The following is an 11315-nucleotide window of genomic DNA, read 5'->3' on the forward strand; positions in this document are numbered from 1 at the left end:
ATGTGTTCGTATAAACGCTGCTCTCTCTCTCATCAGGATCGTAACAGCTGTTCTGGATGAGTTGGAGCTTTTGGAGGCTCTTTCTTGGGGACCTCTATCTCCTCCAGGCAGATGGTGAGTGTGGATGAAGGCGATGACAATGGAACTGCGTTTCTTGTAGAGCTGTGTGTCATCAGCATAGCAATGGAAAGATAGTCCATGCCTGCTGATGACTAGGCCAAGAGGGAGCATAGAGCGACTGTATGTATAACAGGACCCCCCTCTAAAACGAGATGCAGCATCTCAAGGGGCCATCCTCTCAATAAAAGTCTGACACATGCTGACAAATTCTTTCACGTCTCTGCTCTTCTCCTCCAGCTTTCTCTCAAACTCTCTCTGCATCTGCATCTCTATCGTCCTCTTCATCTTTGCCGTCATGATGTCGCTGACCATCTCAGGAAGGAATCTCTTCATCAGGTCTCTTTCTGCTTCCGCCCTGACTTCATAGACCTTTCTCATCTCCTCTAGTTTCTGTCTGTGTCTCTCCTCCATCTCTCTCTTCTCGCTCTCTCTCTGCTCTTTAATCTTCTCCAGCTCTCTCTCCATCTCCTCTCTTCTCTCAAACTCCTTCCTCAGCTCTTCTTCCAGCTCTCTTTTCTTCTCTCCATCCGTCTCCTCCCTCAGTTGTTTCTTCAGTTCAGCCACTTTATCCTCAATCTCACTGATGTGTGCCTTAAGCTTCAGGATGGTTTCCTCTTTCCCCTTCAGAGACTCCTTAAGCTTCTTCTCCAAGCTCTCCCTCTCCTGCTCTTCCTTGTGTTTCGTCTCCTCACTGTCCCTCTGAATCCTCTTCTCTGCCTGGCCTTTTGCCTCCTGGAGGGTGATGTAATAATCATGCAGGAGTTCACTAACGCAAGGGTCCAGCTGTTGAAGGAGGTCTATCATTTCTTTACTGCATTTCTTTCCCTTTTTGCTCACCATGTCAATAACTCTCCGTGCTTTGTTTGCCCGGTTGGCCCCGTTTTCCTCGCTGACCGACTCCATCTCCAAGTAAGTGATCATGTCCTTAGTCAGAAGTCCGTCCAGTAGCAAATTCAGATTGGCCTCAGAGACTCTCTTAACGAACTCAGCCCTCACAGTCTTCAGATATTTCTCTGCTTCCTGGATCTTTATCTTTGTCAGAATGATCTGAGTTGTGGAAGAACCTTTAAGACAAGATGGGGAGTTGGTTTTATTATTTGTGGTATAATGATGTAATAATGACATTTACATAATCTATTAAGGTTACCAGACTAGTTATAATGATGTAATACTATATCATATTATTAACACTACTTATGACACTACATGTGTTTAATTTACTGACTAATGTGGAAGTCTATGCTGTATTTAAGCTACATTGATTGGTTGGATTGAACAGTATATCTTGTATGGGATATAATGACAATATGGCATGGCCTGGGTTGAGTAATTGCTTTTTTAAAGAATGACATCTACAATTGCAACTAATTCAGTCTTCAGATTACAGCTCTGCTGAGCTGCAATCACACCCAGGTTGAAGATTTACATTTTGTCCAATCATCAACATAACAGTCATCTAGTGAGACAATGTTAAGGATCTAAATCTCACCAAGTTGTGGGTTTTCTGTGATGGCGTCATCCAACTCCTTCTTCGTCACCCTCAGCTGTTCACCTTTCTGTTCCAGTTGCTTGTCTTTTTCTGTCAGCAGTTCATTACACTTCTGCAGACCTTTGTCCTTTTCTGCCAGTAGTCGATTACTTTCCTTCAGTTGGTTGTCTTTTTCTGTCAGTTCTCTCCGTCTTTCCTTCAGTAGCTCTTCTAATTTATTGACCCTCTCTGTCTTCATCGTATCAGGTTTAGGTTTAAGTTTAGGTCTCCTTCCGTCTCCTCCCTCCGTCTCCTCTCTCAGTTGTTTCTCCGGTTCTCTCTGTCTTTCCTCCAGTAGCTGGTCTCTCTCTTGTATTGTCTTGTCTCTCTCTGTCTTCATCTTCTCCAGGTCTCTCTGTCTTTCCTTCAGTTGGTTGTCTTTCTCTTGTATTGTCTTGTCTCTCTCTGTCAGTTCTCTCTGCCTGTCTTCCAGTTGAACAGTGATCTTCTGTACTTGGGTTCTCTGTTCCTGACGATCCTGGATCACTTTGTCTTGTTGTTTGTTGCTCTGCTCCATGACATCAGCACATTCCTTCCAGCTCATCTTCAGCTCTTCACTTTTCTGTTCCAGTTGCTTGTCTTTTTCCGTCAGTAATTTATTCATTTTCTTCACTTGATTGTCTCTTTCTGTCAGGTTTTGGGTCATATCCAGAAACAGTTTCGGATTCTGGGTCATTGTCAGGAACAGTTGTCTCTGATCCTGGGTCATTTTCTGGATCTGTTGTCTCTGATCCTGGGTCATTGTCAGGAACAGTTGTCTCTGATCCTGGGTCATTGTCAGGAACAGTTGTCTCTGATCCTGGGTCATTGTCAGGAACAGTTGTCTCTGATCCTGGGTCATTGTCACGAACAGTTGTCTCTGATCCTGGGTCATACCCACTTGTGGTTCTATTATAGAACATAATAGAAATCATAGATATGTAATTTTAGAAACCACACACACACACACACACACACACACACACACACACACACTCACACACACACACACACTCACACACACACACACACACACACACACACACCCTAATCGATATGTATGTAGGACACATCTCTCTCTGTGTGTGTGTGTGTGTGTGTGTGTGTGTGTGTGTGTGTCACTAAATGTACAGTAGTAAAGTACTAAGTACTGAGTACTTACTTGAATAAGCTATGTTAAAAAGTTGTCCCAATTACAACATGTATACAAATTAGGGTCGCCATTATCGATACATCTATTTTCACTCTATCTGAGCCAATATATTGCACTTAAATGAACAAATAAGGTGGTGTCTATAGACTACACGAATCATGACAACAAACACAATATTTTGTGCCGATCAAATAATTTGAAAGAAGAAAATAAAGGCAGGATACAACACTATTTGTTTTGTTTTTCTTCTTACTAATTATTTACACATTGTAATTATTGTCATGATTTGTCACGATCCGAGTTGGCTTTGTCCGCGGTGTAACCGTCTTTAAATAAATACTTTTTGAAAAGCCTATGGAGAAAATTAATGGAGAATCATTTCCTGGGCCACTCGTCGTTCTGAAAGGGGGCGGGACTGCGACGCTCTATATGAATTGTGGTCCAAAAATAAGCAGACTTTCTTGGCGATATTGTCGGGGAGGTGTCTCTGCATCACTTGACAGTCAGACAGACACTCATATTTGATACAGTCTGTTACTTTTCTAGCGAAAATGAAACTAATTCGGCAGCAGTAATAGCGTTTTCTCTGTCTGTTGATTCTTCATAAGTGAAACGGCCAGGATGATTTGTTTATTTGTAAACACAGTTCTTATATGAGGCGATCTAAAATCCCCTTATGGGGATTACAATACAAATAAAAAGTACACAAACCTGTGGACTTAGCGCCCTCTACTGATATTAATGTCAGGCATAATTTTAAGGTACTGTAGCTGCTAATTGCTATGCTGTTAGAAATGAGATATAGGGTTAAGATTGGATATGAGATGATCACATAACTTTAGGCTATTTAAACGTCATCATTACTACTAAGGCCTTCCTAACGTTACTCACTGTAAAGTTTAGCTACATAAATCATACAAAATACTCCAGCAGGTACATGGTATTAAATATTAGCACCCTAACCTGTATTAACTATACTTCTTCAGTTGTTGGTCTGTCTTCTGACAGCAGTTTATTTATTTATTCCAGTTGGATGTCTTTGTCAGTATTTCGGTACTTTTATTACATTCTTCATCTTTTTCTGTCAGCAGCACCTTCTTATCCATGGGGTATTCTGGGACACTTCTCCATCGCTTTTATAGAACATACTCTTGGATGTTTTTTTTCCCATATCAAGGTCCATTATTTATTTGGCATATGAGCCACGGACCACCATTTGATAAGATTTAGTCTCTCAGTCCTGAATCTTCAAATATTCTGTTTTAGTGAAACGTTGATCAAAATAGTCATTCTTGAGTTATAGACGAATAACAGTTTAAGTCCACACTAATTATCCATAGTGTATAAATGATGGTTAAGGGGTCAGGACAACGAGGCCTTTTCATGGAGGAGCCAGAATAACATTTGGACATAAACTGTTATTCGTCTATAGTGTATTGTAGAGACTTCACACATTTTGTGCCCAAGACGTACACAGACGCATGTAGTGGTAATTATTTTTCTATGTCAAAAAGTGGGGTCACCATTTTGAAAGATTAAAAGGGCAGATAACGCGCCGATAGTTTATTCTCAATGAACACTCTGGTGGAGCTGTTGCTCCCGCGACCCGACTACAGATAAGCGGTTGAAGATGGATGGATGGATGGAAGTCGAGGGGAAACAACGCAAGCGTATTTACGTGGGTGGGGTGTCCCGTGAAATTGTCGCACGCGTGCTCGTTTCGTGCACACGCCCGCGACTCACCAGACCTGGATTCTGTTTAGCTGTTTTTTAATGCTTGCGTTGTCGTGCCCCTCTTGGGCAGACGTCTGCGTTCATCGCTGTCCATTTGAAAGTTTAATTTGACGCTCTTAAGAGTTAAAGATCTCTCTGTAAGGGTCCATTTGGTTACCAACTCTCCATCATTTAGCTGGGGACCTGGTAAGGACCACTGGTTGAAAAACACTTGTTTAAATGAATCACAGACAGCTTGTGTGTGTGTGTGTGTGTGTGTGTGTGTGTGTGTGTGTGTGTGTGTGCGCGCGCGCGCGTGTGAGGGCCAATTAAACGTCTCCACATAGTATCATTTGAGAAAATGACATTATGATTGAGGACCATTTTCTAGCTCCTCACAAGAGAAATGTTTGTTTTATGTTTACAAATGATTTGGGGAGAAAGGCGTACAATTATAGGAAAAGATGTATGTTAGGATTAGACATTTAGAGGTTAAGTTTAGGTGATTTAAATGTAATCGCATGCCGGTGTCGCACTGAAAACATCAGATCTACAAGCTCACAGTGTGTCTCAGCACGTTGTGAGAACGACAACACACATCACTGTCCTGATAACGTTATTGTAAATTCACTCATTACGACGACATCAAGGCCCGCCAAAATACATTTTAGTCGACTAAATCAAGTGTAGATTAGTCGACTAAAATCCTATTATATTTATTCGACTAAAACTAGACTAACACTAAAACATTCCAGGTGACTAAAATTTGACTAGAACTAAATGAAAAATATTCAAGAGACTAATTACTAACTAAAATCAAAACTGGCTGTCAAAATCAACACGTGTGTGTGTGTGTGTGTGTGTGTGTGTGTGTGTGTGTGTGTGTGTGTGTGTGTGTGTGTGTGTGTGCGCGCGCGTGTCACAGTATGATAAAGTTTAACATATAGTTTTCGTTGAGTCTGTTTGTTATCCTATACTTACCAAGCACATGAACTGATATCCGTCTTCTATCCTTCTGCTCTGCTGTCTCCTTCCTGATGTACTCTTCAGCTGCAGCTTTAGCTTCAGCTTTATCTTCAGCGGAATCTATAACGCACATAAAGAGAGTTGAACTGTGTTTTAACAACAACTCTTCATCATGTTATACTGACTGGATAATAAATACAAAGAACAGGCATGCAGGAATCTGATAAAAACAGACTTTGAAAACTTTACTGTAAATATTATGTTATAGTATTAGGCCTATATACATTATTATTGTGTAAAAAAAACGGAATCACTGATTTGTCTGTCTGTCTGTCTGTCTGTCTGTCTGTCTGTCTGTCTGTCAGCCAACCACTCGCCATGCTGAGAGCTCAAGATAACTCAACTAAATACATATATATGAATAAATGAATAATGAATTAAACAGATAACAATGTTAATTTGTACATGTATCTAATTTTAGGGTGGGGAATAACTGACTAAAACACACACACCTGGCCTGAGTCAAACTAATTGGACTCAGAGCTATAGGTGTAACGACACAGCTGCTGTGCATAGAGGTAATAATGATAAACTAGAAAAGACGTGTGGTTGCCGCAATTGCTTGCATAGGCCCCTCCCACTAATTTTGCTAGCCAATTACAATGTCACAGCACCCCTGTGATCATGCGTAAATAAATCGGAGGGGACTTATCCCTCCAAAAATCTTTTTTCTGTAACAAATGGTTACATTTGTTGCATTTGTGGCGCCCCCTATGGATAAAAATGGAATTGTGTTCATCAAACAACCCTCGACATGCGATTCAAATTTGGGATGGATTGGACATTCCGTTCGTGATTTGTGGCATTTTTTGTAAAATAGGCCACTGCCACTAACATCGGAAGCCAATTACGGCTTAACGATACGCACTATCAAAATTCTGCACGTGGTATTTTAATCGGATAGGTCTGGAGATCATGTGTACCAATTTTTGTGAGATTTGGACAAAATATGTAGGAGGAGGAGCAAAGAGTGGGGTTTGGAGAAAATTAAAAATGGCGGAAAATCTATCCTGACGGAAATGGCCGTGGCCTATATGGGGAGAGGCGTGACCCAAGGAATCCAGAGGGATAATAAATATAGATTTTATGACCTACGGTACAAGAGTTATAAGCCAAAACGTAAAGTGGGCTGTTATAGCGCCACCATGAGGCCGACCGATATAATTGTAAGTTCATTAATTTTAGTCATTATTATGAACCTCAATGAGTCATCTCCACAAACATTCAGAGAGAGACTCTGTCCAGACAGAAGTTACCATCTGCTCTCCTCTGTAACAGAGGTTTAGTTTCCTTGTGGCTTTAGTTTGTACCACAGTAGGCCTACAGTAAACACCAAAGGCACAGCCAGCAGTATGGATCGCCACCATTATTCAACATATTGGAAGGGGTCAAAAAGCGTTGTTTATTCACACCATTCACATTTTACATCATTCTTAATAAAATATGTCTTGTTTTGTATTATAACTTAATTCTAAAAAAATCAGTCAAAGATGACCTTTGTACATCATGACGACTGAGGCCGATTCTCAAAAATAATGTCTGTCAGTAGTCAGTAGTGCTCAAACGTTTTCCATTTTCCAGGGACCCCCCAGAAGCAAAGATTTGTACAACATTTTCACGGTTTTTCCAAAATAGCAGATCTACAAGCTCGTAGAGCGGCACTCGGTGCCACGCTATGAGCTTGTAGATCTGATATTTTTCAATAGCTAAAGTATAACATAATGCTTAAAACACCAAAAGGAGTTCCCGTCCTGAATGGGTTAAGAATTACCTGTGGGATTTGGGGTTATGCAAATTAGACAAACAATCCATTTAAAGAAACGTTTTTAAAACCTCAAGCAATAGCGAGACGAAGATTGAAACACTTGAACGCAGAAATCCACATTCAGGGGGAACATTAACCAAAAATGATAGATCTACAAGCTCACAAAGCGCTGTGAGGTTTTAGCACCCCTCACTTCACACAGGAGTGATTTTTAACGACGAGATTTGGTTTAGAGGGAAAAAGTGGTTCAAAAAAAGTCCAGAATTCAAAATGTACTTGAGTAAAAGTACAAAAGTATTTGCGCCAAATGTATTAATGACCAAAAGTACATTATTATTGCTCAAACAATGTCAAATCTAATGCTCTAATGGTCTAACGTCTGTGAAGACGTGTTAGATCCATTCAGTTTGTCTTCTATGATTGTGAGAATGTGATATTAATCTGAAAACACATCAGGAGGTCATGAAGTAGAATATGTTTGATACTCACGGTCTAGTAGATCATCACATTCATGATACATGCAAAGAAAAACAAAACACACATTTGTTTAGAAAACTGCTATTTTAAACAGAGATGATTTTACAAAATGTAAAATAACATTAACATAACATAACATTAGATAAATCACTCTGCTATGTCAAGAGTAATAATCTGTCAGTAATATAAATCATCTTGTTATCCTAAATGACACTATAATCTTGTACAGTATATGGTATGCAGTAAGATCTGCTACTGTTTCTGCTCATCTTTAGATAGTGTTTATCTGTAACATTTACAAACGGCTAAACTCTTCAACACTTAGGTGGTCTTTACACGAGAACGGTGTTCATAGAAAACGGCAAAATAAAGTATCGTTTGCTGGTGTCCCTTTAGACGAGAACGGTGTTTTCAGGAGGTGAAAACGCAACAAAGTGAAAACACCTTCCAGAACGCCGTTTTCTCCTGTCTCCATGTACTGTAAACAGGCAAAACGGTGGATCCACAAAAGCAGAGCCATATTATAATGGAGTTCCTACAATGAACAATTTAAGCCTCCCTCCTCGCCTACAAAGCGGCGCTCATCAGCGATGGTGAATGTAAAACCATGATGTAAATAAAAAGCCTTATGATAGGGTCAGCAGCGTTTATGTAACCTAATGTATTATAAAATATATAACCATCCCGTGGCGCTCTCCGCCTGTATGCTCTGGGCTGCCTGTCTCTCCATGCGTTGCAGCGTTAGTAGAAAGCAGGCAGCGAGCGACGGCCACAACCCTGTTGTGGTCTGGAAGCATCATTCAAAACCCTGATAGGGTTGCGTGAAGGGGGAGCTACCTGGTTCTTCTTCTTGTACGTGGGTCTATTTGGCAGCCCGTTACCGCCACCTAGCGACATTATAGCGTTTTCATAAAGTGTGCGTTCTCGTGTAAAGGGTCAATAAATGAGAACGCAACGGGACTTTGCCGTTTTATCTGGAGACCGTCGCCGTCTAAAACAGACCTTAGACACAATATGTAGGTCATCATGCCTGAAGAAGGCCGAAAGGCCGAAACGTTGCTACGACTCTTTAAAAAAAAAGTTCTTGAACCAGCAAGTGGCGGTGTGCGGGTCTCCCCTCCTTCCTTACAACATGTAGATCAAAATGTCTTCTAAATCCTAAAAGTTTTCTGAAAAACCTATATGTCAGTGGTGCTCAACCTTTTTCATGTCAAGAACCCCAAAATTATGTCCGCGGACCCCCATCTGAATATATGTTTTTTTCCAGGGACCCCCCAGAAGCAAAGATTTGAGTTAAAAACGTTCACTCTGAAAGAATATATATTCAAAGGTTTGCGCCACATTTCCACGATTTTTCAAAAATAGCAGACCTACAAGCTCATAGCGCGGCACGCAACTTTTAAACCTCAAGCAATAGCGAGAAGAAGATTTAAACACTTGAACGCAGAAATCCACATTCCAAACACACAAAAATGACAGATCTACAAGCTCACAAAGCGCGGTGAGTTTGTAGACCTGCTATTTTTGAGGGCCCTCCATACAGGTTTAATGTTTGTTTTTAGTTCAATGTTTGTTTTAAAAACGCCATTGTTTTGACAAAAAAAATATGATTTTACAAAATGTTAAATAACATAACATGCGTATTATTATTATTATTACCTGTGGGATTTGGGGTTATGCAAATTAGACAAACAATCCATTTAAAGAAACGTTTTTTAAACCTCAAGCAATAGCGAGACGAAGATTGAAACACTTGAACGCAAAAATCCACATTCAGGGGGAACATTACCCAAAAATGATAGATCTACAAGCTCACAAAGCACTGTGAGGTTTTAGCACCCCTCACTTCACACAGGAGTGATTTTTAACGACGAGATTTGGTTTAGAGGGAAAAAGTCGTTCAAAAAAAGTCCAGAATTCAAAATGTACTTGAGTAAAAGTACAAAAGTATTTGCGCCAAATGTATTAATGACCAGAAGTACATTATTATTGCTCAAACAATGTCAAATCTAATGGTCTAATGGTCTAACGTCTGTGAAGACGTGTTAGATCCATTCAGTTTGTCTTCTATGATTGTGAGAATGTGATATTAATCTGAAAACACATCAGGAGGTCATGAAGTAGAATATGTTTGATACTCACATTCTAGTAGATCATCACATTCATGATACATGCAAAGAAAAACAAAACACACATTTGTTTAGAAAACTGCTATTTTAAACAGAGATGATTTTACTAAATGTAAAATAACAATGAAACATAACATTAGATAAATCACTCTGCTATGTCAATAGTAATAATCTGTCAGTAATATAAATCATCTTGTTATCCTAAATGACACTATAATCTTGTACAGTATATGGTATGCAGTAAGATCTGCTACTGTTTCTGCTCATCTTTAGATAGTGTTTATCTGTAACATTTACAAACGGCTAAACTTTCAACACTTAGGTGGTCTTTACACGAGAACGGTGTTCATAGAAAACGGCAAAATAAAGTATCGTTTGCTGGTGTCCCTTTAGATGAGAACGGTGTTTTCAGGAGGTGAAAACGCAACAAAGTGAAAACACCTTCCAGAACGCCGTTTTCTCCTGTCCCCATTTACTGTAAACAGGCAAAACGGTGGATCCGCAAATGCAGAGCCATATTATAATGGAGTTCCTACAATGAACAATTTAAGCATCCCTCCTCGCCTACAAAGCGGCGCTCATCAGCGATGGTGAATGTAAAACCATGATGTAAATAAAAAGCCTTATGATAGGGTCAGCAGCGTTTATGTAACCTAATGTATTATAAAATATATAACCATCCCGTGGCGCTCTCCGCCTGTATGCTCTGGGCTGCCTGTCTCTCGATGCGTTGCAGCGTTAGTAGAAAGCAGGCAGCGAGCGACGGCCACAACCCTGTTGTGGTCTGGAAGCATCATTCAAAACCCTGATAGGGTTGCGTGAAGGGGGAGCTACCTGGTTCTTCTTCTTGTACGTGGGTCTATTTGGCAGCCCGTTACCGCCACCTAGCGACATTACAGCGTTTTCATAAAGTGTGCGTTCTCGTGTAAAGGGTCAATAAATGAGAACGCAACGGGACTTTGCCGTTTTATCTGGAGACCGTCGCCGTCTAAAAGAGGCCTTAGACACAACATGTAGGTCATCATGCCTGAGAAGGCCGAAAGGCCGAAACGTTGCTACGACTCTTTAAAAAAAAGTTCTTGAACCAGCAAGTGGCGGTGTGCGGGTCTCCCCTCTTTCCTTACAACATGTAGATCAAAATGTCTTCTAAATCCTAAAAGTTTTCTGAAAAACCTATGTCAGTGGTGCTCAACCTTTTTCATGCATGTAAAGGACCCAAAAATTATGTCTGCGGACCCCCATCTGAATATATGTTTTTTTTCCAGGGACCCCCCAGAAGCAAATATTTGAGTTAAAAACGCTTGCGCCACATTTCCACGATTCTTCAAAAATAGCAGACCTACAAGCTCATAGCGCGGCACTCAACTTTTAAACCTCAAGCAATAGCGAGAAGAAGATTTAAACACTTGAACGCAGAAATCCACA

General features: G+C 40.4%; 1 protein-coding gene across 1 annotated transcript; it reads right to left on the bottom strand.

Moving 5' to 3' along the window:
• Positions 1–282: 282 nt before the first annotated feature.
• Positions 283–2522, bottom strand: LOC308331775 (uncharacterized protein; the record flags this gene model as incomplete). Its single annotated transcript, XM_080787269.1, has 3 exons — positions 283–1184; positions 1610–1841; positions 2103–2522. The coding sequence occupies 3 exons, from the start codon at positions 2520–2522 to the stop codon at positions 283–285; spliced, it is 1554 nt and encodes a 517-aa protein (XP_080643395.1).
• Between the last annotated feature and the right edge of the window lie 8793 nt (positions 2523–11315).

Source organism: Protomyctophum bolini, assembly GCF_963924005.1.
Source record: "Protomyctophum bolini genome assembly, chromosome: 17".
Classification (NCBI taxonomy): Eukaryota; Metazoa; Chordata; class Actinopteri; order Myctophiformes; family Myctophidae; genus Protomyctophum; species Protomyctophum bolini.